This window comes from Hypomesus transpacificus, chromosome 3 (genome assembly GCF_021917145.1).
Source record: "Hypomesus transpacificus isolate Combined female chromosome 3, fHypTra1, whole genome shotgun sequence".
Lineage (NCBI taxonomy): Eukaryota > Metazoa > Chordata > Actinopteri > Osmeriformes > Osmeridae > Hypomesus > Hypomesus transpacificus.
In genome coordinates, this window is record NC_061062.1 from 1,720,682 (window position 1) to 1,746,219 (window position 25,538).

At 45.1% G+C, this 25,538-nt stretch overlaps 5 protein-coding genes across 7 annotated transcripts; 2 read left to right on the forward strand and 3 right to left on the reverse strand.

The window, feature by feature from the left end:
• Positions 1–58: 58 nt before the first annotated feature.
• LOC124487236 lies at positions 59–2,564 on the reverse strand. Its single transcript, XM_047049406.1, has 2 exons — positions 1,227–2,564; positions 59–1,124 (listed from the first exon to the last, which is right to left on the reverse strand). The coding sequence occupies exon 1, from the start codon at positions 2,431–2,433 to the stop codon at positions 1,228–1,230; it is 1,206 nt and encodes a 401-aa protein (XP_046905362.1). The 5' UTR covers positions 2,434–2,564; the 3' UTR covers positions 59–1,124; position 1,227.
• A 929-nt stretch (positions 2,565–3,493) lies between these two features.
• Positions 3,494–7,139, forward strand: zgc:163014 (uncharacterized protein LOC100038766 homolog). The gene is made up of 13 exons (XM_047050368.1): positions 3,494–3,570; positions 3,689–3,859; positions 3,931–4,036; positions 4,166–4,276; positions 4,399–4,527; positions 4,609–4,783; positions 4,972–5,094; positions 5,216–5,403; positions 5,554–5,750; positions 5,850–5,941; positions 6,025–6,079; positions 6,211–6,308; positions 6,543–7,139. The coding sequence occupies exons 1-13, from the start codon at positions 3,509–3,511 to the stop codon at positions 6,788–6,790; spliced, it is 1,755 nt and encodes a 584-aa protein (XP_046906324.1). The 5' UTR covers positions 3,494–3,508; the 3' UTR covers positions 6,791–7,139.
• Positions 7,140–7,521: 382 nt separating this feature from the next.
• Positions 7,522–9,113, reverse strand: gstz1 (glutathione S-transferase zeta 1). The gene is made up of 8 exons (XM_047050103.1): positions 8,999–9,113; positions 8,836–8,903; positions 8,606–8,686; positions 8,384–8,509; positions 8,108–8,183; positions 7,977–8,029; positions 7,839–7,888; positions 7,522–7,742 (listed from the first exon to the last, which is right to left on the reverse strand). Exons 2-8 carry the CDS (start codon positions 8,839–8,841, stop codon positions 7,616–7,618), a joined length of 519 nt encoding a protein of 172 aa, XP_046906059.1. The 5' UTR covers positions 8,842–8,903; positions 8,999–9,113; the 3' UTR covers positions 7,522–7,615.
• Positions 8,107–17,047, forward strand: aldh6a1 (aldehyde dehydrogenase 6 family, member A1). 2 transcript variants are annotated; one of them, XM_047048766.1, is made up of 13 exons: positions 8,107–8,175; positions 9,016–9,080; positions 10,530–10,571; positions 10,684–10,758; positions 11,335–11,496; positions 11,790–11,868; positions 12,309–12,611; positions 13,202–13,323; positions 14,033–14,222; positions 14,930–15,111; positions 15,236–15,415; positions 16,155–16,253; positions 16,463–17,047. In XM_047048766.1, exons 1-13 carry the CDS (start codon positions 8,130–8,132, stop codon positions 16,565–16,567), a joined length of 1,650 nt encoding a protein of 549 aa, XP_046904722.1. In that variant the 5' UTR covers positions 8,107–8,129; the 3' UTR covers positions 16,568–17,047. The 2 variants fall into 2 exon arrangements, with proteins under 2 accessions (XP_046904722.1, XP_046904729.1); XM_047048773.1 differs by lacking the exons at positions 8,107–8,175; positions 9,016–9,080 and adding an exon at positions 9,907–10,050.
• A 168-nt stretch (positions 17,048–17,215) lies between these two features.
• Positions 17,216–23,541, reverse strand: LOC124486963 (basal body-orientation factor 1-like). Of its 2 annotated transcripts, XM_047048893.1 has the most exons (11): positions 23,381–23,541; positions 22,979–23,231; positions 22,817–22,882; positions 21,029–21,172; positions 20,845–20,925; positions 20,612–20,682; positions 19,841–19,985; positions 18,706–19,199; positions 18,385–18,489; positions 17,526–17,591; positions 17,216–17,325 (listed from the first exon to the last, which is right to left on the reverse strand). In XM_047048893.1, the coding sequence occupies exons 1-11, from the start codon at positions 23,419–23,421 to the stop codon at positions 17,226–17,228; spliced, it is 1,566 nt and encodes a 521-aa protein (XP_046904849.1). In that variant the 5' UTR covers positions 23,422–23,541; the 3' UTR covers positions 17,216–17,225. The 2 variants fall into 2 exon arrangements, with proteins under 2 accessions (XP_046904849.1, XP_046904859.1); XM_047048903.1 differs by lacking the exon at positions 17,526–17,591.
• Between the last annotated feature and the right edge of the window lie 1,997 nt (positions 23,542–25,538).

The following is a 25,538-nucleotide window of genomic DNA, read 5'->3' on the forward strand; positions in this document are numbered from 1 at the left end:
TGCTGTTTGTAGCAGTTACGTAGTTTCAAACCCAAGTCTACAGTGACTTTGATGTTAGGGTGACCGGATCCCAATTCACCAGATGTGGGACAAAGACAACGTTTGTGTGGGACAATGTGGGACAATGTGGGACAATGTGAGATATCAATGCATCGAGGCAGTCTAAAATAAAATTAAATTTAAATAAACATTTCTATTCTTCCCCTTTGCTATAACGTTACTATGATTTGCCATTTGGTTGATTCAGGAGCACATAACAGCCTGCAAACAAAAAAGTAACACATGTATTTAAATGCAACTTTCCCAATGGAGTTTTCATGCTGTTTCACAGTGCCCCTCAAGTTAACACTCCTGACTGTGTACAATCAAACAGAAAGACAAGGCTACAATTGTTCTTTCAAATATTGTCCTTTAATGTGCCTTTTCTCCAACAACAGAGAGCAACAACAACACAACCACATTTAAGTGTTTGCTCTAGTGAAACAATAAACTGAAGTACATACATTCAAGTAGAACATACACTGGATACATGGAGCACATAGGCTGATTATCTGAACATAACAAAACTTAATCAGTTCAGAATCACATAGAGATAAACTACACAAAATAAATGCATTTGAAAATGCTCTGCAGTTACTGGACCAAGTAATGCTACAAAAACGCACAAATTGGTATAGGCACTACATAAAATAATAAATAAAACCTGAAGTGCAAATCAATACTGGTCAGGAGGTAACACAAACTTAAATAAAATAATATGTTTTCATTTTTCAATAAAGTGTTTGCTCTAGAAAAAAATAAACTGAAGCACATACAGTATTCAAGTAGAACATGGAGCACATAGGCTGATTATCTGAACATAACTAAACTCACTCAGCTCAGAATCACATAGAGATAAACTACACAAAATAAATGTTCTACTTGAATACTGTATGTGCTTGAGTATATTTAACTAGAGCAAACACTTTAATGAAATATGTTTAGTTAATCATAGAAAAATACACAATTAATGCTATTCCAGCACCAAGGAGAGCACCTGGCTGAATTTTGTTTTCAGTTCTCTACATCACAGCAACAACTGCAGGCCCACACAGACGATGCACTCTCAGCACCACGGAAAGCACCTGCCAGCAAAACACAAGAATAGAGCATTGTTTTAAAATCTAGCACCACACTGGATCAGTGCTCACAATATTCTAAATTTATATAGACAATGTTTATCTTACCTTAGATGATCTTCTTGGCTTTATACTTCTTGCTTGAGCTTGCAGCTTCTAATAAGGCTTTCTGCTTAAGTGCATAACTGTAGAATTCCTTACAACTGTATTCAAAGTTGGTCTTGACTTGAATTTCACTCTTGATGAGCTCCACAGAGCAACGGTTCCTCTGGTCGGTCCAGGCTGCAGTCATCAGGGAAAACACTCTCTCTACAGATGCGTTGGTTATTGGGATGCTGAAGACAAAGGAGGCAACTGCAGTCAGGTTTGGTGTCTTCGTGCTTTTGAGAAAGGTCGACCACTTCTCCACAACAGGAGCTCTTCTCTGCACAATTTCCGGCTGGCGTGGCAGAGTCACACAGTACTCCTCGTAGAGTTCGTCCATGTCCAGTTTCCCCCCTATATGTAGGGCCTCCACGGCATCACTGAGCTGGGTGAATGTAAAGCTGTTCTTCAGTGACAAGCAGGCAACTTTCTTCTGATAGTTGGTGTTGTTGAAGTCATACCATTTTTCCAGGTAGTTGAGTGCTGTCTGGTAGAAGTTGGACATATCCTCTTTGATTGATGCTGCCTTTTGGTCCGGAAACTGTTGGACAATCGCACTGGTCTCCATTCCAAAGAAGGAATCGATCTGTCGCTGATTGAGCTTGGTCTTGAGGGTCTGCATGATGTCATAGAGCTCACAGATGGTCCCATCCTGTCCCTCCAACAGCAGCACAACGTCATGGAACACCTTGAGTATGTTGTTGAGGAAAGCCAGGTAGGCCTGCAGCTCAATGGGATGCCCCTCACCATCCTGATCTGATTTTAAGAGCTTCCACAGTACTTTTGGGCACTCACTCTCTCCCAGCGACAAGAAGTAGCTCTTGATAGCTGCCCAGCTGTTATGTAGCCTCTGGACAGCAGGCCACAGACTTAACCACCTTGTTGGTACATGTCGCCGTACAGCATGATAGTCTTCCTCCACAAAGGCGAACACTGCTTTTAATTCCTCTGTGCGCTTTGCTGAGACTGAAAAGTGGCTGAATATTTTGTTGACTACAGATTCAATGTCAATGTTCAGCATGTCTCCAGCATGCTTTGCACAGTTGTGCACTATGTGGGCCATACAGTTTGCCTTGATGATGCCACTATTTTCTGCCTTTAACTTTTGGTAAACCGAGTTGTTTTTCCCATAGTTCACACTAGCATTGTCTGCAGTGTAAGCTGAAATCATTTCCAGTTGCAGACCATTTTCCTCTAACTTGCTCTTTATCTGGTGGTGTATGGCAGCAGCTGACTCTTGGCTATCTTCATAAAAGTCCAGTATCTTAGTTTTCAAACCCAGCTCTGGTGTCCAATATCGTAACGACAGTGGGAAGAGTTTTGTAGTGCCATGATTAGATGCATCTGAAGCCACTGAAAAAAATGGCGTGTGGACTTTTCTATCACTTGGGAGCTCTTGAACCACTGGCATTTTTAATTCTCTCAAACAACTCTCTACAGAGGCAGGTGCAAGCACATCTGTTACTATGGATGCTGCCTTTGTACGACCACATGACATTTTCTTTGCAATCTCAGAGTCTGGAAACATGGTAGATGCTAGCTTATTACCACAGTCTTCTGACCTGTATGATAGTGAGTGTTTTACAGTGTGGTAAACACTAGTTAGTTCAGCTGCAGTTACCTTGTTGGCGTTTGACTCTTGTTTGGGTTTTAGCAGGAACGTATCCATAGACTGGCAAGACTCTTTTTGAGCAACACGTTTTTTATGTGCCTCGCACTGTTTGTGTCGTATTCACCTCCGTGTGAAATGGAAAATTGACTTGAGCAAATTTCACACGACACTTTGCTAGAATCACTAGGCACTGGTTTCACCCAGGGATAGATAGTTTCCCAGTCTTTGTTGAAACTGCACTTCCAGTTCCTCTTCTTACCCGTGAGTGTCGTGTTTTCCTCCATGTCTGCTGCTTGCCGTTCTGACCTGATTTCTATTGTTTCGATTGGCGCGCTTAACTTCTTCCGCGTCATAGGTCCGCGTCCCAGACATGATGAAATAGCAAATAGCCATAGCCCATCTATGAAATAGCCTAGCCGAGTCTAGGCGCCCTCTGATGACAGCCCTCACGGCTGTCTACACACACAAACAACTGTTTGATAAAACACGCATTTCAAAATTTGGAGTCTGACTATCGGTAAGAATGCGGGATAACGTCTCAATTTGCGGGACGGGTGAAAAATGATAGAAATGCGGGACTGTCCCGCACAAAGCGGGACATCTGGTCACCCTATTTGATGTCCAAAATTTGAACATGGGTCGAATAAACTTCTTCGTGTTATGGTCTTTACGTGAGGCGCCCCGTCAGTTCATCTCGTAAGCAATTTACATATTTTTACATTTTAATGTAGTTGGATTATACATGATATTTTTTGTTCGAAATTTTGCCAGAATTAAATAACATCCAAACATTCACCTATCATAATTTCCACAGCAAATCCAACCGCAGGTGCCATCAGGTCCAAATACCATTGCCACTTCCCCAACAACTGGTCGTGTTTGGTCTTGGAGAATGGAGATCAAACGAGACCATCATCTTGGTGGACGTTATGGTCAGCCAGGATGTCAAACCACAGAGGATTGGAACTCTGACGTCTCAGACAAGGTATTTGTCCAAACCTATAGGCATAAACACAATCTGCCTGATTTGCTGTCGTTAACTGTCATGTCTGCCAGATGTCTCATTTGGGAGGGAGGGTGGAATCCTGAACTAGTCACAGAAGCAGCCGATATGAACAGGAGAGGAGTCTATGGAAAGATTATTCTCAGTGTCTGTGGGGAGGTAAGTGACAAAATTCTAAAAAACATTCTATTTAATTTAGTTTAAATGTATTCATAATGTGTACACACGTTTTAAAGTGTTGAAAATACAAGTATCTGGATACAGTGTTGTCTCTACCATGTCAAACAGGATAAAGCCAATGACAGTACTTTACTTGGGACATCGAAGCATTCCACCTCTGACCTGCAGAGTATTGCTGATGTCTCCCAGACTCTGTTCAAAGACAGTGGCAGTATACAGGTAGGAAACTCTAGACTAGGGGAATCCAGTCGGTCATTTTAGGCAGTAACTAGGTAGGTAGGTACTGATAGTTCTACTGAAAGTTTAACTTTAAATGTATAAAATGATGTTTATTTTTTAAGATTAGTCCCAACTCCTCAGAGTTGGAAGACAGTGTTTGCTATGCTGAGCTGAAAGCTAACAAGCCAGAATACCATGACTCCACCCTACTTAGAAAACCCACCATCAGGAAACCCACTGTCTGGCCTACAGTACGTATGAACAAGGCCTCAATCTAACCAGGAGAACCATAGTACAAGTCTGTTTTAATGAATTAGTTTAACTGTTTGAAGGACAAGACCCCGTGTAGGACTGTGATTGGGAAGAGAGGTCGATTTCCATGGAGTTCAGAAGATCTTGGTGGTCTTCAGGAAGACACTGGCCAAGCATCCATCCCCAAGAAGAGGAAGGTGTCCAGAACGAGCAGCGAGGAGATGACTGTGAATATAAAGAAGTGCAGAGCAGCAGGTCAGCACAAACTCTCATATATATATATATATATATATATATATATATATATATATATATATAAATAAAACATGGTACACACACACAGAGCACCAATTCTGATCCTGAAAGCTGGGCTCCGGTGATATTTTGGTATGTTTCTATGCAAGAATATTGTCACTGATTGACTTCCATACTTTTCTTCACAGTTCATCCATCAGAGCGCTGGTGCCACACCTTGTGTCAGACTGATGCAGAAACGGCTGTTGTCATCGGAGGGGAGTCTTCAGAACAGACCCACTGCAAGGACTCCCTATGGAAACTGGAAATGGGTACGGATACAACAAATGACACACAACCCTTATGTGGGAATATCTTTGAGGTTAGAATCACATCGCATGTTGGTTGTTTTGGTTCGATTAATTTTTAATTCAGGATTCCCTCCGCAAACAGACAACGACTTCTGGTTCCCAATGAACCCATCTGCCTGTGGCACTGTGCCCCCCTGTGCCCGTGGGCATTCTGCCTCCTATGATCCAGGGTCCAGGTCTGTGTTCGTGTACGGGGGTCTGAGGGAGGGGCAGCGCTTCAGCGACCTCTACATCCTGGACACGCTGACCTGGAAGTGGAGGCTTGTCACTGTGGGTGAACATCCTTTATTTAGATGCTCGTTCCATAAACCAAACCTAGGCTTTATTTCCTCATACAGTATTTAACGTGTTTAGTTTCAGTCAATGAAAGCAGGAGTAGGATTTATTGTTTTGTCTTTTTCATAACTTTTCCTCCGTTAGGCAAGAGGCAACGTTCCAATGTTGGCATATCACTCTGCAGCTTTTTACAAGAAGGAGCTGTATGTATTTGGAGGAGTTCACCCCAGTCACGGGCCTGGTGGCAGGGTCTGCAGTAACGCATTGTACATCTACAACCCAGAATTTGAGCTGTGGTACCAACCCATAGTAGAGGGAGATCGACCACTGCCCAGGTTTGGGTCAGTGTCTCTTCAACCTTAGCTGGAATACTATGTGTGGATAAAGCCTGTGTCCTTACTGTATCGGAAGCTCTTGTAATCTTTTTTATCTCCAAACAGACACTCGACTATCTTGTTGTCAAACAACTTGATCATCTTTGGTGGCAGAAAGACTGCCACCTTCCTAAATGACCTCCACTTTTTGGATCTTGGTAAGGTGGCAAGGTAGTGTTTTCAGTCTTCATTTTCACTGCTACATATTTTTTTTTTCTTCTTCTTCATTTGGGTGAAATAGGTTTCATGGAGTACACAGCTGTGAAATCTGGGAACATGCCACCACTGCCTAGAGGGTGAGCAAATTCACTGAACCCCGATAAATGCTATCGCAAAGCCACAATCTGTTTCCGGTTTGGCATATCCTGAGGATGTGAGTACAGAATGTCTTGGTTCTGTTCTAATGTGTGTGCATGCGTCCAATCAGATTCCACGCTGCCCTCCCGGTGTCAGATAACAGAATGCTGGTCAGTGGTGGCTGCAGTTCTATTGGTGCCTTGCAGGACATCCATGTCTTCAACGTAGGTGAGGATTCTGTCTACACATCAGATTTCTGCTCAGGAGACCCTACTGGAGCTTATAGAGAGACTGGTACTGAGGTGCCGGCTTGTTTTCAAATGTGGGTGGGACAGCTTTTTAAAATAACTTAAGATGTGGCTGTTTAAATATGATTTGATCGATCAAATATGTGGGTGTGGCATTGAAAGCTCACTGCTTCAATACTAATGAAAAATCATCCCTCCCTCCTGTGTTTTCCAGAGACCAGTATGTGGAGTTCGTTGACGTCTGCTGTGCTCTGCTCCAAGCCTCGCGCCGGGCACAGCCTGCTTCCCCTGGGGGGCTCCGGGCTCACGGACGCTAAGAAATGGAAGCAGGGAGCATATGGGAGCCTCCGCTGTACACTCTTGGTGTTCGGAGGATCCGACTGCGCCGGAAACTTCTACAACGACACCGTCAAATGTACTCTGGAGATCCCTGTCGGTGAGAGTCAGGTTCTCAGGCTGTGAAGATGACTCGGTGACAAACCAGGCGAGTCTAGTGTGATTTGGGAGGACGTGTTGGAAGATGCAGAGGAGGGGAAAAGCAGGCGTTAGACTCCCGTGTGCTCGTTCAAGACGCACCGTGACTCTGTGTCACATGACTCATGCTGCTCGTTGGTGGCATTTACATGTTCTACACACGTGTGGTTGTTGTAGCCGCTGTCGGTCTTTTAATTGGCTCCATTTACACACTTGCAAATCCTCCTTTCAGGGAGGGATGTTGCCTTTCAGTGCTTTTTCTCTGTTGGTTGGATCTTAGAACCCTACAGTTTTTCTCAATGGGTACTGACAATAATGCAGGCACAAGGCACATCAACTAATGCATATTTTAACGTGCTTGAGAGATTCTCTTTTTTGTGTTTTTTTCCCAGGTTGAGCTGAACCTTTTTTTAAATCTAATATTTGGTTAATATATCTAGAAGCTGAAATCCAGCTATTTTACAAACCAACTTACTGTCAGTGTTGTCAACTGCTTTCCCCAGAAAATGAACTGAACACGTGTGCTGGTTTAGGATATTTGGGACTTTTGCACAATAAATTATTTGCATGCTTCACTCATATTCATATTCACACATTTCTCACAAATTTACTCATCAGTCATTTGCATGTTTTACAAATAGGGGAAAGTTTAAACTGATTCCACAAAACTGTAATAAATAATTTTTAAACCAGCAGATTGTCATTTGAAAATACATCACAGATGCCAGAATATTTTTTACAAAACATTTTATTAAGGTGGGAATTAAAAAAAAAAGTTTGACAGTTGGTTCCGTCCTTTGAGCAGCAGTCGACTTATGCGCGCAAATCAGGAGGAGTATCTGGCTGGCAAGATGGGTGACTAACTTTGAAAGCCTCCATTTCCATTAACGTTTGGTTCAGTCGTTTAATAGTCGGGAATGGGCTGATGTCAACTTTGAACCTGTTGGGACATATAGTTGATGATTAAACATTTGCTTAAATGGGCAATTTTGTTCACCATGAAAAATAAGCAGTTGAAGGCTCGCTGACATCCTACCTGTCAGCGTTGTAGACCTGCGGGACCAGACAGATGTCAGCCATGGAAATCTAAGAGGTAAACTTCTGGTTATTCAAATTATTTACAAACAGAACACTTCAGGAGGTCAAATCATTACAATCACATTATCTTGGTTACCTCATCCCCTACGCAGTATGTCCCAGCAGTCTCCTTCAGCATGGGTTCCAAGGCTGACCGCAGACACAAAGAAAACAAATGAGTTGTCGTGCGACGGTGGCATTGAGGAGGAAAGACGAGTCAACACCTACCCTCGAAACCTCGTGTGATGAAATGCTGGGCCCACTGCATCTTCTCAGCCCCGATCTTCTGCAAGACGGTGAGATTCTGAAAGGAAGAGCGGGTACGTTTCTCACACAACTTCAGTCGTTCACATCAGAAATGCGATGGTTTAAATTCCCTAACGTTAAACGATACAACACAACAGCAAACAAGCTCCGAGTATAAAATTCACATCAGTTTATCGCATCACAACTGAGGGTTGGTGGATGTACTTGGCTGGACCGCTCGTTGTGTCACGGACTGACCTGCAGAGGCTGGATCCCAGAGCAGATGAGGTCGCTGACCATGCGGACCTGGGCACGCTTTTTCGGGTCGGTGGGAAGAAGTCTGGGTCCCGGCCTTGTTTCCTCAATGTACTGGATGACTGCCAGCTACCGGTGACAAGACAACATGGATACTATTCTTGGGGCCACTTAACGGTTCAGGACTCTTTGTTTTTAAATTTTGAGAGGAATGTTAGAACTTACTGACTGAGACAGGGTGACACCATCGATTTGAACAGCAGGCACTTGTTTCATAGGGTTAAGAACTTTATACTGGTCTGAAAGCTAAAGAACATGATACTGTATGAGAAAACTGTCTTCCTACATATTCTATATATTTGATGTCTGATGATAAATAGGATAGCACACCTTAAGTTAATTATTTACGGTAATGTATAGAAATCTCAGGGTATAAAATGGTTTAGTTAATGTACCTGCATTCCCCCATCCTTGACCAGATTGACAGGAACTTGGTCATACTCTATGCCTTTGAGAGCAAACGCTGGCAGAGATAATGTTTGATTATAACAGTGACCAGAAACTACATGCAGATGTCCCTCCAATATGAACAACTTGATAGAAGGCAGTGGTACTTACCGATTCTAACTCTCCAGGAGCAAGAACTTCTGAAGTATCCATGAAGAATGGGCTGGACAGAGATACAGATAAATCAGTGCATGTGAGTAAAAATAACAAAAACGTGTCTAGCTAAATGTTGTTCAGAGATTCACCTTGTTGTGAGTTGCCATGGTCATCAGATTAATGAGGCGTTTAAGCTCAAATGATTCAGAAAACTACACATGCAAGAGTTACGTAGAGACGCCTGAAAGAATCTCAGAATCTGGTAACCAATAGAATGTCCTCACCAAAACCCTCCTCCTCAGGGTTTACACCATGACTAAGCATCAGTCAGAACTGCACATGTTTCATATTAGCTCTCACACAGAGTTATTTAAAACTGCAGATTACAAGAAAAATACTGCCATGTATGTCTACTATACCTTAGCAAGGCATGCACACGATGTGCGCATATTTGCAGTGAAGGACGTGGCTACTGGTCGTGTAATCGTTTCACAATTTGCAGTGCTACTGATTACTAAACAAGATTCTGACAGTGTTTAGCACATTCCGAGCCACACAGTAACCTTAGCCTTTTAAAATGTGCGCATGTACAATGTAGGGCTATAGCGCTCCTCTATTACAAAGAGCATCGTGTTTTATTTGAGTACAATGTTTGCTTCCCACTCGAACAATCTAACTTTTACAAAGTGTATTTTCTGTGATTGTTCATCAAACCTAGCACACACAGAGTAGCAGCAACGATGTGACACACATTACGTAAACCTCCTACCCGAACGACAGACGCAGAGTGTATCCAATGAAATAATAGCATTCCGTTTTTTGTCTTCCATGAAAACGCCAATAAGAACACAGTATTTATGATCGTCCCTATAAATTAGCAAATAGGTAGCCACCTCTCCATTTCAAGTCCCTCCTACTTTTAAATCCGTGTATCTGAGAGTTCAGTCTGTCTCTTTGGCCAAGACTCCCTATTAGGGTGTAGGACAGTTTTTTTTAAAGGATTAAGCAATAAAAATAAAATTTCCGTCATGGCAACGACTGTAATGAGATCCTTGTTGAAGAAGAGGGTAAGATTACGTTCTAAACGCCTGTTGTAATCACCTTATCCCAATGTCAACACTAGATGCTTTTTACACTTCCCAATGTTTACAAAGTAAAATATTGCTGCTGCTGGGTTTTCAACACCTTTGACATTACCTTGTAGCCTAGTGTTCCCTGCAACTGAAATCTAATGGCATCCAGTCGCTTATTATATCAATTATATCAACTTTTTGTGTGGTTTTGATTCAGCTGCAGACATGAATACACTGCTGTTCATTGTACACCTGTAGACCTACATTACAGTTATATATCCCTGCATTCTCTATACTTTTTCCAAGTTCGCTTGACCTCTGACATGCAACATGTACCGCCATCTCACACACATGACGTTCTCGAGCTCTAGTCAGATATTAATCTCAGATCAAAGACATACAGTCTTTGCAAAAAGACAAACCTTCGAAGTGTGACTGTCTAGTTTGTGTAAACGGTGGCTTGCTCTTCACAGATCCCTCTTCAGCTTGGGCGCACGTGTTACTCCACATCAGTGGTGAGTCAATGGAGACTCACTGTTGCTTATTTACAAATCAGTTTCAGACAAATTAAACTGTTACCATTTTTATGACACATGCTGTCGTGTAACATCTGTCTGATTTCCTCAGCCCACTACCAAGCTGTTCATAGACGGGAAGTTTGTTGAATCCAAGTCTTCAGAATGGCTGGATATTCACAATCCTGTAAGTAGCACAGCACAACTGTCTGAAATACCTTGATATCTCTCCTAGATTGTGTGTACAGGTACATTTAACTGCCAGGTGAGTAAAGCAAGGGTCCTCAGAATGGGGCTGCATATGTGTGCTGTACTTTAAAGCCAAGCAACAAAGTCTACTTAGCAGGTTAAACAGTTACTCACGCTTTATCATGTCATAGTATCTAGTTTCAGAACAAGCGGTTCCAGTTCTCAGTGTTAAGTATTTATTATGGGAATGTATTTCATTCATAATGATCCGTCAAACGGAGCTAGTATCAGCATGCCCGTAGTAACAAACTACTTCTAATACCATTCATTCACAACAGTTTGACGTAACTGAGGTTACTTTGCGATGTCTAGTAAAGACTGACCTTTCCTCGACCCTGACCACCAAAACACCTTAGTACCATGCACTTCTGATCCTTGACCATCAACTGTACTGTCTAAATGCTCTCTGTACGTGTCAATTTGGATGGAAACATCTGCTAAATGAAGGCATTGGCATGTGTATGTAAAAGGTAAATGACCACCTGGCACATTCCTCACTGTTCTGTTCCCCTAGGCTACAAACGAGGTGATAGCTCGTGTCCCGAAGGCCACACAGCAGGAGATGCTGGCGGCGGTGGACTCCTGCACCCGGGCCTACCACTCCTGGTCTGAGGTGTCCATCCTAACCCGACAGCAGATCTTCCTGCGCTATCAGCAGCTTATCAAGGATAACATTGTAAGTCTTTGAACGGGCCACAAACCTACTATAGTGCTTCACCACAAGAAGCAAAGGTAGAGTCCTTATCAGACAGTTAAGATGTGAGCTGGTTCGAGCTGTTGCAAATTGTCTACAGACTTCTGCAAACATTCAGTCAGCTGTTTTGGCACAGTACATGCTTAAAAAAAGGCATAACGAAATCAGTACATGCAGCATTTACTTGACACTAGCCATTCCAAATAATAGTTGAAGTTGAGGTTGACGTTTTTGTTATGAAACAGTTTTTAAATCAGATATGGTTTGTGTTTCAGAAAGAACTTGCCAAGCTGATTACTCTGGAACAGGGCAAGACCCTAGCCGACGCTGAAGGGGATGTGTTCAGAGGGTTACGTAAGTCTCTCTCTCTTTTTCTTTCTCTCTCTCTCTCTCTCTCTCTCTCTCTCTCTCTCTCTCTGTCTCTCTCTCTCTCTCTGTCTCTCTCTCTCTCTCTCTCTCTCTCTCACGCACACCCGCCTTTCCAAAGGGCAAAATATGGTCTGTTATACTTGCTTTCTTAAGGTTAATCAGTACTCTAGCATTGTAGAGTGTAGGTCACCAGTGAAAAGAACAAGGCCAGGAATCCCTGAAGCTACTAACAGTCCTCGTAAACGACACGTAGATCCAGGGCCAGCCCTTATGCCTTGGGCTGGCTCTGCGTATAGCTGCCAAGTCTGACACCCCATGTCCCAGCGGTTCCACAAGGCTGCTTTGTGGACAGTAAAGCCTTAGTTTCTGACCTCACGCATGGACTCTGTCTGCTTTCGGACCATCATCCTTCTTTCCTTGTCCAGAGGTGGCTGAGCATGCCTGCAGCATCACCTCCCTGGTGCTGGGAGAGACCCTGCCCTCCATCACCAAAGACATGGACACTTACACCTACCGCCTGCCCATCGGGGTGTGTGCTGGCATCGCCCCCTTCAACTTCCCAGCCATGATCCCTCTGTGGATGTTCCCCATGGGCATGGTCTGTGGTAACACCTACCTGCTGAAGCCCTCCGAGCGCGTCCCAGGATGCACCATGCTGCTGGTCAAGCTGCTGCAGGACGCCGGCATCCCCGACGGCTCCCTCAACATCATCCATGGCCAGCACGACGGTAGGAGCCTGGCACAGGGGGGTGGGTAGGGCCTGGCACCGGAGGGTGGGTAGGGCCTGGCACAGGGGGGTGGGTAGGGCCTGGCACAGGGGGGTGGGTAGGGCCTGGCACAGGGGGCTGGGTAGGGCCTGGCACAGGGGGCTGGGTAGGGCCTGGCACAGGGGGGTGGGTAGGGCCTGGCACAGGGGGGTGGGTAGGGCCTGGCACAGGGGGGTGGGTAGGGCCTGGCACCTGGGGCAGACGAGCCCCCATGTGTCTCTCCTCTCTGGGCTGCATGTTTTAGATGTCATGCATTTCAATCAGGTGTGTTGGACCCTGGGAAACATCTAAAACACATGCAGGCCAGGGGGTCCCTGACGACCAGGGTTGAGGACAACTGCTCTAGCGTGTTCACCTGCATCGTGACTGCAGATGGCTGTTGGATTGTTATGTATTTTTGCTGTTTTCTGATTCAACTGCTGCATTAGCACTCTAGTGCTTTGACCTGCATCTCAACAGCAGCTGGCCGTCGCATTCACTGAAATTGTTGGGGTTTAGTTGTTGAAATGTTTTCTAGCTCAACTGCTATGTGAGTGTTTCCTTCTCCACAGCTGTCAACTTCATCTGTGATCATCCGGCAATTAAAGCCATCAGCTTTGTGGGTTCCAACCAGGCAGGAGAGTACATCTACGAGAGGGGCTCCAAAAATGGGAAGAGAGTGCAGTCTAACATGGTGAGTCTGGCCTCCAGCGAGGCTGCAGTCTAACATGGTGAGTCTGGCCTCCAGCGAGGCTGCAGTCTAACATGGTGAGTCTGGCCTCCAGCGAGGCTGCAGTCTAACATGGTGAGTCTGGCCTCCAGCGAGGCTGCAGTCTAACATGGTGAGTCTGGCCTCCAGCGAGGCTGCAGTCTAACATGGTGAGTCTGGCCTCCAGCGAGGCTGCAGTCTAACATGGTGAGTCTGGCCTCCAGCGAGGCTGCAGTCTAACATGGTGAGTCTGGCCTCCAGCGAGGCTGCAGTCTAACATGGTGAGTCTGGCCTCCAGCGAGGCTGCAGTCTAACATGGTGAGTCTGGCCTCCAGCGAGGCTGCAGTCTAACATGGTGAGTCTGGCCTCCAACCGTGATGGAACATCCTTTCAGCACCAATGCATTTCTTACATTTGACCACAAGGTGGCAGCAACGGCTAAGAAATCTGTTGGATTCCCTGTACCCCTCTTCACTGCCTGCTCATGTAGGGGACTTGGTGGCAGAATTCGGGCACTTTATATTTAGAAATGAGTCATGTATGATAACTTGAGTTATACTTGATTGAACAGAACGCAACCACAGGTCATGGTGCCACAAGACCTTGCTTACCAGTTGATCACTTTCACCAGTAATACCCAGATTGAGGTTTTGAATCCTAAACATTTCCCCCCCGGTCCTCTTATACACTACAGGGAGCCAAGAACCACGGTGTGGTGATGCCTGACGCCAACAAGGAGAACACTCTGAACCAGCTGGTGGGTGCGGCGTTCGGGGCAGCAGGGCAGCGCTGCATGGCCCTTTCCACCGCCGTCCTGGTGGGCGAGGCCCGGAGCTGGCTGCCTGAGCTGGTGGAGCGAGCCAAGGCCCTTCGCGTCAACGCAGGTACCCCACCCTCCTGCCCCGCCCCGCTCTCCTCCTCTATCCCCATCCAGGCCACCCACACCGCCCCAACCGCTCTTCTCGCCCCAAACACGACTTCACACGAGGCCGCGGATGAGAGAGATAGAGGGCTTGTTGAGTCAAGTCATGCTGCAAATTTGCGGCAGGCGTTTGCGGGCCCGAGGCCCAAAGAGAATCTTTTTGAGAAGCGGATTGTTTGTGTGGATGGAGGGGAAATGAGTGATTCTCCGTGCTTGCAGTGAGATGCACTCTAATTGTGCGGCTACACAGGAAACCCCTAACAGCTCTCCTGGAGGGAGTGGCCCGGGTGGCCCTCAGCCGGGGATGCCTGTGGCTGGAGCCGTATGTGAGAGAGAGTGTGTGTAGGTTTCCTTTATGTGTATAGGTTTCCTTTGTGTGTGTGGGAGGTCAGATGGCTGAGCGGTGAGGGAGTCGGGCTAGTAATCAGAAGGTTGCTGGATCGATTCCCCGCTGTGCCAAACGACATTGTGTCCTTGGGCAAGGCACTCACCCTACTTGCCTCGGGGGAATGTCCCTGTACTTACTGTAAGTCGCTCTGGATAAGAGCGTCTGCTAAATGTAAATGTGTGTGAGAGGTTTTGTGTGTGTGAAGGTTTCCTGTGTGTGTGTGTATAGGTTTCCTGTGTGCGTGTGTGAGCTCACAACTGGTTGTTTGTGTGGGCTCTCAGGGGACCAGCCCGGTGCAGACTTAGGGCCCCTGATCTCGCCCCAGGCCAAGGAGAGAGTCTGCAGCCTGATCCAGAGTGGCGTGGACGAGGGGGCCACACTGCTCCTGGACGGCAGGAACGTCAAGGTCAAAGGTTACGAGAACGGAAACTTTGTTGGACCCACCATCATCGGCCAGGTCACGGTAAGGGTTTTTCCCAGTGTGTGTGTCTGAAAACAAAATCTGACAGCTTTAAAAAAAATCTGCCACCCAAATGGTATGAATTGTATAGGATGACTGTGAATGTGTTCCCCCGCCTGTCCTCTAGCCCCAGATGAAGTGTTACAGTCAGGAGATCTTTGGGCCTGTGCTGGTCGTTCTGGAGGCAGACAGTTTGGACGACGCCATCAGCTTAGTCAACAACAACCCTTATGGCAACGGCACGGCTATCTTCACCACAAACGGAGCTACCGCCCGTAAATACACGCACGAGGTGGACGTGGGCCAGGTGTGTGTGTGTGTGTGCCCCTCTGTCCAGGGAGAGTGTATTCACACACTGCTGACAAGTCCATACAGCACTTTAAACAAGGAGCACATCACACCTTTGCTCTACAACATCAACATTCTAAAACAATTATTTTCCATGTCAAGTTTAGCCTTGTTTACATCTGTGCTAAACCTAACACTTCAGCCACCCTGTTCTCTACTACCCCACCCCATGGAGACCTGCAAATAGCTACAGCAAATATGTGCCTTTTTTTAAAATCAAAACACAGGAACATAGAGGCATTTTCCTTGAATTGAATTAGAGGGGACATTTTAAATTAAACTCAAAAGGGATTCCTATTGACCTTAAATGTTTAAGCGTAAATATGGTGTGCCTTCGCCCTGTTTGTTGGCTTGCGGGGTGCAGCTATGCCGTATTTGCTGTTCACATGTCAGGGAACGCTGAGCCAGCCATGTGCTCGCTTCCAAACCTCGCTGAAATGCCTCTTTTTAAAATTTCGCCTTCCTCGGCCAAAAGGCTCAAGTCCCGTGTCCAAAATTGTTCCAGCAGTCTTTAAACATTCTACAAGGACCATGCCCAGTTAGCAATCCCACAAAAAATAAACATTTTGTGTAGTTTCTCCATCCCTCCTTTTGAACTGGGAACACATGCAACGGCTTTAGGGTTTGGTTTTCAGTCATTTAGTCATGTATTGGTTTACGTATGTATGCATGGGTTTATGTATGTTTGTGTTTTGCAGATTGGAGTTAATGTTCCCATCCCCGTGCCTCTACCCATGTTCTCCTTCACCGGCTCAAGGGGTTCCTTCAGAGGAGACATTAACTTTTACGGCAAACAAGTAAGTAACAGAGACCACCAAGCCAGCTCGACGAACGACGGTTAGCAGCTCTCATGATGCTAGACTGACAACAGTTACTTTCACCATGCCAGTCCTACAAACAAGTTGGTTTCTCATGAGGCTAGACTGACAATGGTTACTCTCACGATGTTAGACAGTTGTATTGACCAGTAACGCAACTAGGTTAATGTATTTTCGCCTCCACACAGGGTATCCAGTTCTACACTCAGATCAAAACTGTTACTTCACAGTGGAAGGCTGAAGACGCCACTGTAAAAAAAGCTGCAGTTACCATGCCAACAATGGGACGCTAGATGTCCTCGAGTTTATTGTTGTTGAAACGTGGTCACTTCCTGTGGAGCAGGCCTGAGGCATGGCAGCCCAACACAAGCCTTAATGTTTAGGAAATGTACCTAAAAAGATGTGATTTATTTTTTCAAATATAATTGAGATTCCATTTCGGAACACACAATGTAAAATTTGTTTTGCACTTGTAAATGGCTAGTTTTTTTTCTTCCAGATTTGTACTAATTATGTGTGTATATATATATATATATATATTAGGTACCCTTCCTCCCTCCAATTTAAATCATCTCATTGAATGCCTGTGCTTGTAAAAACAGTTTAGTACAGTAGTTATTACTGTGCAGCTGCAACATACTGGCCCATATTGCAATGCATAATCATGAGGACCAAAGACATGCTCTGATCTCAGCTGAATGTTGGTATACTATTATGAATGTTTTCAGCATTTCATGTTTCGTTCATATCAATAATTACTCAACCACACCAAACCATGACTATTGATTGCTTCTTAGGTTTGGAAATAGCCTGTTTATCACATGCTAAGAAAAAAAGACTTGACTCCACATTTTCACTCAATGGTAAACATAATTCATGATGTGGTAGCGTTTCAGCAGGATTAGTCTGGGTTCCAGACAAGGTCTGCAGCCGTGCGGAGCAGGCCAGAGGTCATGTGGTCTGGATGTCGGGCAGTATGCTGGGATTGGAGGGCAGGTTGATCTCAGGCGTCTGGGTGAGGAAGGTCACATGGGATTGCTCCTCTGTAATTCTGCAAGACAACCCTCATTATGTCACGGAAAAACGACAACATCTGATTCAAATCACACGTGAGATGGCGTCCTTCTAAAAACTTCCATGTTTTGTCATCTTAAACATGCGTAGCGGGGACCGATAAATCTACAGACGACTTTGTAATTATGCGGAGGAACGGTGACCGTAGCATCCTCAAGCATTCTTTGGGTGTCTTACCCTGTGTCGCTGTCGCTCTGGGGCCTGTCTGACGACGCAGACAAAGCCAAAAGCTGGCTGGGCTTCCTGTAGAGAATAATGCAGAGTTTCAGACTGTGGGGCCGTACATCATCTTGAGAGGGCGCTTGTTTTAATATCCCGGGTGTGCTCCCGTCAGCTGGCTCTCTGTTAGAAGCTTCCTCGGGCCGTCATGCATGGCATGGTGTAATTCGATGGTGCCAAGTCACCCAACGCTGTATGCTGCAGCAAGTCTATATACTGTACCGTGTCCCAGACCAATGTTGACATGAATATACATTTCTGGTGCCCTTCCATACCCCAGCCCCTGAACTCGCCTGGAAATCATGTTCCCAGCTGTTCTGAGACCACAGGCGTTCAAAGAACTAAATAAACCAGTGGAGCACGTGAAGTGGGGCCAGGAGGCTGAAGTCGAACCGGCGTGGCCAGATGTTTGTTTCCAAGCACACAACTCTGGGGCCGGCCCTATTTTTACTATTGTGCCCAGACTCTTTCTTCATTCTTTTTAAGCAGCTGGACGGAAAAGAGAATTGGTTTAAACCAAACTGATGTTTTATGGTGTCCTCTTCTGCTTAGAAGAAAGCTGTTTAAGACATTAAGCTGAGGGAGTCGTCGCACGTCCCAGACTGCAGCACAGCTCCTGCTTACGATGCTGTCACTGCATTCGGTCCTCGCAATCTTTATAGCGTTTCTTTCTTTCTCTATTCCCATGTTGAATGCTTCCAGATAGATGATATCATTGAAACCCAGAATGCATCAGGCACTGGGATGGGAAAGGGGGGGAGCTGGCAGCCGTGCGTGTCTACATGCAGGCTACAGAGCTACCGCAGACGAGGGTTACCTTGTTTTCTGTCCGTTCATCTTTGCAAAAAGCATCCTCAGCACCCGTTCCTTCTGCTCCCACGTAAGTTCCGAGATGTCGACTTTGTTGGCCTGTAGGTTAGTCCTGAAACACAATGGCAGAGGAAAACTGCAGCCACTACCAGACAGTCAAACAGTCAACACCATATTTAGAGGTGCTCTCATAAACTTACAATAACCTACAACGACTTGTGAACTGCGTGCTATGTTTGTGTTTAGGCGGGTGTCGAAGCTGTACTGTAACCGAAGCGACGAGCCGCGGGGCGTGCGACAGACGGAACAGAACGGGTGCGGCCCTCACCACTTCTCAGCCTCCTCCAGGTCCGCGTAGACACTGTTGGTGCTGTGGGGGTTCCTGTGGAAGGTGCGGATGCGAGGGTACTCCTGCTTGCCCGTCCTGGCCTCACCCATCTTCCTGCGGTAGCCCTCCAGGGCCTCCTGTCTGTACTGCAGCCTGCTGGTCTGGATCTCCTGTTTCACCTGGCTCAGAGCCTCCAGGAAGAAGCTCTCCAGCTCGGAGCGCTGCTCCACGATGCCGCGCGCCAGCCATTTGACGCGGGCGATCTCCTTCTCGCGCATGGCTAGCAGCTTCTGCAGCTTGTCCAGCTCCACCTGGCTGGCCTGGGTGCTGACCTGAGTGTGGAGCTGCGTCGTCTCCTTGTCTCTCTCAAACTCTCCAGCCATGAGACCCAGGGACTGCTCCAGGGAGCTTAGTTTTCCTTTCAGCCTGGCTATCTCCTCCCTTTGGGCCTTGAGCTGGGCCACATTCTCCTTCATCATGAGGTCGCTGCTCTCCTGAGGGTAGACAGAAATGGGAAAAGAAATTGAGGAGGTTGAGAAGGTGGGCATTAAACTGTCAAGATGCTACTGAACGCTGTCAATCAAGTGATTGATGACTGGTTGATTAGGCACACGAAGGTGTTGAAAGGGAAAGTTCCAGCTGCACCTTGATGCTTCTGAGATTTTGTTTCATCGTCGAGTGTTTATCGAGGTTACGAACTGCCGAAGAAAGAACATTGAGCCTCGGTGACTTGATTCTTCCCTCGCTTTATCGAATACCGCTGGGGAGATTATGGTCGCCAGTATTTGTTTGACTTTAGAGAAACGGTGCCGGAAAACACCAAGGGGGGAAGCCACTGACTTGGAACCAAGAAGCCGTGGAAACTAACCACAAACACCAACTGCCGAGCGACTGGCGAGCTCTGTGGAGGGGAGGGGAAAGTTGGGCCAGCAGCTAAACACACAGGGTCAGCACATGCAAACAGAACAGGGGAAATACCACCTGAAATATGCCCACCCGAGATCTGACATGGGTTTCATAACTTGAAGGATTGAAAAATGATTGGGATTCATCAGAGGTTGTTCTGTGCTTCTGCAGGGAAGGCCAGGTCATGAAAACGCCCACAGCTCTGTTTGCTCTGACCGTGCCAGTGTACCTTGTGCAGGGCCAGGGAGGCGTTATCCTCCGCCAGCGACGCGGTCATCCTCCTCAGGTCCTCCACCTCCTTGATGTGATAGCCCAGGGCCTCGTTGAGACGGACGTTCTCCTTGAACACAGAGCGTGACGTGTCATCCAGCTGCCTGTTGGTTTGTGGAAGAGAAAGAAAATTGTGATCTGTCTTGCCTTGTGGCAGATTGTCTCTCTGAGGTGTAATTCGGACATCCGTTGCGGCCACCTATCAGGGTGAAGTCATTTAGGCACCGTAAAAGTGATGTATTGTCTTGTGGCATGGTAGGGATCTGGTGGTTTACAGCAAGAATTATGTGGTTTTAATTTCCTTTTTAGTCACTCTCTCTTAGTCATCAAATTCAGTTAAAGTCAGCCCATGTGCCAGTTTACTTTAACTTTCAGTAAATTCAGTATCTGAAAAGTCATCGCTTTTCAGCGGAAACCATCACTTGTTATGGACCGTAATATAAGCAAACCCACTGAATTCAAATGTGTCCTACTTTTTGTCCTCGTATGGCTTCAGCTGTATACACACACAGAGGTTCCCCCCACACGCTCTACCCTTCCCTGCAAGGCACCGTGGAACTGCTGAGGATGTAATCGTTGGCTTGGATGACGAGGAACAGAGAGTAGCATGGTCACGGTAGCAACCTAACTTTGTTTTTCTATATATACACACATCATTTATTTTCTCGCCTCCCTCCCTAGAGGTGCAGTTGGAGGGGTGAAAGTGGCCTGCAGAAGAGGAGACACTCACACAATGGCGTCATTGTGGGCCCTCTCTGCCAGCCTAGCGATCCTCTGTTCGGCCTCCTTCTCAAGGCGGACCTGTTGGAGGAGCAAACAGGATTCACTTCTCCTTCTGCCCAAAGAAAAAACCCTTTTACTTAAAAATACTGTATTTTTGGGAAAAAGTATCTATTTTTGTCTCTGAAATACTGTCTTTTTAGTCATTTTCTGAATTCACTTCCACGTGACTGCACATCCTACCTTTTCGCTGAAGAACTTGAGTTCCATTCTAGCCAGGTTTTCCTTGTGCTCCTTGTCAGCAATGTACATGTTTTCTTTAATCTAGAAAAAAAGATGGATTGTCAGGAACACTGAACACTGAACGCTGGCCCTCGGCACAGAGGGCCGATCTCAGATTTCTCTCCGTCCATCTTCTCATCCTTACGCTGCTGAGCTCATGCTCCATCTGGGCTTTCTTCTTCTTGAACTCCTTGATGGTCTTCAGCTCCCCCTGGATCATCTTAAACTCGCCAGATCTCATTCTGAATCTGTCCTCAAGCTCGTTGACCTGCACTGTGTACTTTGCGACCTGAAACACAACCCTCAGCTGTGAGGTAACACAAGGACGGGCATTTCCTTCATACATCTAAACAGCAATCGGATAAATATGAATGCTTTGTTAGCCTTGTAGGTTTGGGTGTGTGCACAGTGCACAGTTCTTTGCATGGGCAGTTACAGATTCAGGAATAGAACAGCTGCTGGTGTTTTGAGAAGTTACCATTGCTTCCAGGAAGAGAGAGAAAACCACTTATAATAGCGAAGAAGAAAAACCTAAAAGTTCACAGGGACTCCAGCTTTCACAGCCCAACCCCACCTAAGAGCAGGCCAGTCCAACACAATGCCTGAAATGGACACTCCTGTCGGAGCAAAAATGTGACGGCGACCAAAGTCATGAGAAGCCAGAAATACATGCACCCACAATGACATTTATGACAACTACAGGAAAGGTTATTACCATTGTGATTATATGGTTGCCCTACTTGTTATAGTTCGGATAACTCCAATGTTACTGATTAGAGAAAACTAGTCCAGTAGACTGTAGTGTGCCCCTGCTCATAACTAATCACTTTCACAAGGTTTTCGTAACATCTTCAGTTTTGTTTTAAGTTGGGTTTGTTGTGGCATTTCTCTTTTCTGACAGCTTTAATTGGAGTGAACATATGAGTTTTGCACAAATGGGCAATTTGGAAAACTCTTCATGATGTAATTAATTGGCCAACAGAGTTTATCATTCAAGTGGTGAAACATGCAAGACAAAATCCAGGCCATTCATAGACCTCTTTTGATGCAATGGTTTCCATTAGGTAAGTCCGTTTTCAAGACGAACCATTTCATCACTTCACAATGAGAAAAGGAGGTTGAGGGGCCTGTCTCGGAATACCATCTTTAGGGGTCAACCACAACAATGTACAGTACGTTTTGGAATTAGCGTGGCTATATATCTATGTGACAGTTGCATGCATGTCTAAAATTGGGATGTTTTAAATTGGTCCTGACTCCTGACCAAGACTTTATTTCTCACAAGCTTGTCCTGTTTTTACCAGCAAGAAATAGGAATGGATGATGGACAGCTGTATGAGAAGGCTGCAAATCTCTGCACACTTTCTTTTGGTTGGGCCATCGCGATGACAGTCAAATACTATTAGTCACAACTGCGAAAATCTATGAAACAGCATCTGTTCTTTACAGTTGAACATGTTGAAATTGAACTCTAAAAGAAAGCTTAACACACCCTCGTAATTTACGGTCTTATCTGTAGGATGTGAAGGTTAGATCATTTATATCTAGCGAAGCGTGTTCCAGTCCAGACAGTCCACGTTTTAATTATGCGTTTTCCTGCATAATTACCAAAGCAGATTAACATAATGTTAGACTCTATAGGTGAAAATGGAAGGGTTGCTTTTTCATGTTTTATGTCTGCTTTGTTTGTTTTCCTTTTACTACAAATAGTGTGTAGATAATTAGAAAGAACGCTGATGTTCAGACACTAGCGCAGCACATTCTTGTCAAACTTTTTCTTTTTCTTCAAACACAAAAGCACCCTTGACATCATGCAATGATGAACGTGATTCATTAGAAACTATGCTTGACGTTGAACGTTAACAAGTCACTTCTCAACTTCAGTCCGTCACATTTTTGGTGACGGAAAATAGTGAAGCAGGTCAACTCTTACCAGTTTTTCTTGCTCCTCAAAAGCTTTCGCTTTTTGCGTCTTGAGTTGCTGCTCAAGACTGGTAATCTGTAAAAGACACAATTATTCTTAGCTACTGTTTGAAATTACTGCTTCACAACTTCCCCTGAAAAGTTATGCACTAAGCAGTGCTGAATTGTTAACCTTCTCCTCCTTCTCTGCATCTTTCCTCTTCAAAAAGGCAATTATATCAACGGAGTCCTTCTCAGCGCGATACTGCTGGTTTGTTAGCTCCTCGTTGGCGCGTGCCAATTTGCGGGCAGCCTCGCGGTACTCTACACGCGAGTATTCGGTGACATCCAACCTTGCCTCCCAAAGAGCGGCGTTGGCCTTTGCTTTTTCAATATCTGACTCTTTATCCGCTTTAGACTCCTGTTTTCCTTCCTTCTTTCCTTTCCTAGACATCAAATATGGAAACAAAAGTTAAAAATAAGATACGTAGGTAAGTAGCTAGCCTAGCAACATTATTTAGCAACCAGCTTGACACTGCACTGGACTGGTTAGGACGTAGACAAAATGCCAGAAGCAGAGAAAATTATTTCTCACCCTTTGCCCTTCTTTCCTTTTTTACCTTTCTTCTTTGGCATTTCCCCGGATAAAGTAAACTACAGATACATTTAAAGAAGTTTAGTTAGCTAGATTGCAACCAACACACTATTACACAAACTTGGAGCAACACTTTGTTTACAAACGTGTTACCATAGCGATCCTTCCACGTGCAACTGGACACCGTCACTAGATCTGGATGTAACCCTTTACTCTACAGGTGTGCATGTAGAGTAAAGAAAGTAAGGATGATGAAAAGAAGTTGGCAAAAAAATAAATACACTTGATGCATCTAGACTAGAGCATTAATTTAAATTCAGACCGCTGGAAACCTTTTAATGCACAATAGTCGCAGTGCACTGCTTCTGCTATACAGTTAGCCTTTATCCTTGGCAACGAACATGCTGCGAACATCGTATTTGTACACCTTGAATTTGGTCTGGTGTGGTAGAAATGATACCCCTTTTCACAAACGCATTGTTTAGTGCAGAAGTGCGAATTATACAATGACAATTGGAGGGGTCAACTTCTCTCGTTCTGAAAAAAGGGGTCTATCATTTCAACCACACATACAATGTTTGCAGCATGTTTGTCCAAGTTGTAATTACCCCCCCCCCCCCCCCACCCCATTTTGGTAAATTGTGGAGATGCCACATAAGTCAAACAAGTGGCAGTTGACTCTGCACATTCTGAGAAAGTCATCCAAGTGAAATAAACAGTTTTAAGTTTGAGAAGATCATAATTTAAACTCAGAATCGCTGGCATGCTTTGTACCCTCCTTTTGTTTGCGAACAAATATTTCTGAAGAGGCTAAAACGCTGTAGAGCTAACATTCTCAGAGAACATTCTTTATGAAACAAAGAACAAATCAGTAGATATCACTAAATGGGTGTAGCTACTGTAAACCAAAGAATATAGTGTTTCTGCTCTGGCTTCATGCACAGTTTAGTGACTAAATTTAAAGCTAATTGCTATGACAAGAAGCAGAGAAAACTGAAATAACCCTGAACTTCCCGAAGCTGTCATTATCATTGGAATTGTAATGACAAGGTTTAAAGCTCTTCAATAGAGTTTTAGGGGTAGGACACCCACAAACACAACATTCCTGAGGCTAAAATTGCAGCATATTAATGATTGCGTGGCTATCACAAAGCTTGGTTCTTCACCTCTTACATTTTACAGCTTTTAAGTTAAGACAAAACACCAACATGTACTCAGAACTCAACATTACTCAACATAAGATTTGTATTTTGCACTAGAGTTGCTGTGTCACACTGTGTTTCCACATTGTTTCTAATCTTGCACATGTTTTCCCCTAAAGTCCTAACCCTACTTTAAACATAGGAAATACATTCATACATTCTCCATCCAAGCACTCACAACAAGTTCGTAACAACCTTGTAGTTACTTTCTGTGAAGGTTCATTCATTCCACTGGGAGTTATTGTCAAACAATAATTTTCATGTCTAAATGAAGACATGCCAAGTTAGCCCAAAACAGTCATTTCACTTCTGTTGTTTTGCACTTGTCACGTGACTCACCTTTGAGACCGCTGTAATTGCAACGGAGATATGATATGCCGTGTGCCCTGACTTGTGGTGTAAACACATCACTGTAAAGACTGTAAGGAGATATTACCACTCCCGCCACTGCAATTGATCCAGATACACCATTTTCTCAGTTACAGTACCTATGTGTCTGAACTTGATTGAAAAGTCTGCTAAATGACTGAAGGTAAGTAGGCTACATGTCTTTGACAGTGCAGGATTCTTGCAACACATAACCTGATAACTGACAACACAGGCACACACTGTGGACAAGACATGGTGGCTTTGGCAAGGCATGAGTAATTGCCGTGAGTAATAACATGCTACTGTGTAAGCGTGAGCAAGTAGTAAGCATCAAGCCAAAATCTATTTAAACTGACATAAGTCAATGAGAGGTCTTTGCACATGCATGCTTTGATAGGGGTAAAGGACTGTAATGGTTACCGCAGGATTGAAGAAAAAAGAAAAGGCCACAGTATTTGGAGAAAAAAAATGGAGGAAAGAAAGCGCAATATTTTTAGTCTAAATTACAGCGTTGGAACAGTGCTCTGCACAGTGGAGTGTCCCAGGATGGAATGGCATGATGGGTGACTGTTGGTGCCAAGCCCCAC

Bases quoted from the DNA above. Each gene is read 5' to 3' on its own strand.
- LOC124486963 (XM_047048893.1), bottom strand. From the start codon at position 23,421: ATGCCAAAGAAGAAAGGTAAAAAAGGAAAGAAGGGCAAAGG. The intron at 20,683-20,844 runs GTAGGATGTGCA...CTCCTCCAACAG, and splicing joins TCAAGTTCTTCAGCGAAAAG to GTCCGCCTTGAGAAGGAGGC. The intron at 18,490-18,705 runs GTGAGGGCCGCA...ATTGTGTTTCAG, and splicing joins CTGGAGGAGGCTGAGAAGTG to GACTAACCTACAGGCCAACA.
- zgc:163014 (XM_047050368.1), top strand. From the start codon at position 3,509: ATGGGTCGAATAAACTTCTTCGTGTTATGGTCTTTACGTGAGGCGCCC. The intron at 5,751-5,849 runs GTCAGTGTCTCT...ATCTCCAAACAG, and splicing joins CGACCACTGCCCAGGTTTGG to ACACTCGACTATCTTGTTGT. The intron at 5,942-6,024 runs GTAAGGTGGCAA...TGGGTGAAATAG, and splicing joins CCTCCACTTTTTGGATCTTG to GTTTCATGGAGTACACAGCT.
- gstz1 (XM_047050103.1), bottom strand. The intron at 8,030-8,107 runs GTAGGTGTTGAC...GTCTGCGGTCAG, and splicing joins CATCACACGAGGTTTCGAGG to CCTTGGAACCCATGCTGAAG. The intron at 7,743-7,838 runs GTAGGATGTCAG...ATGTCCCAACAG, and splicing joins CAGGTCTACAACGCTGACAG to GTTCAAAGTTGACATCAGCC.
- aldh6a1 (XM_047048766.1), top strand. From the start codon at position 8,130: ATGCTGGGCCCACTGCATCTTCTCAGCCCCGATCTTCTGCAAGACG. The intron at 9,081-10,529 runs GTGAGTAAAAAT...TGCTCTTCACAG, and splicing joins ATACAGATAAATCAGTGCAT to ATCCCTCTTCAGCTTGGGCG. The intron at 10,759-11,334 runs GTAAGTAGCACA...CTGTTCCCCTAG, and splicing joins GGCTGGATATTCACAATCCT to GCTACAAACGAGGTGATAGC.
- LOC124487236 (XM_047049406.1), bottom strand. From the start codon at position 2,433: ATGATTTCAGCTTACACTGCAGACAATGCTAGTGTGAACTATGGGAAA.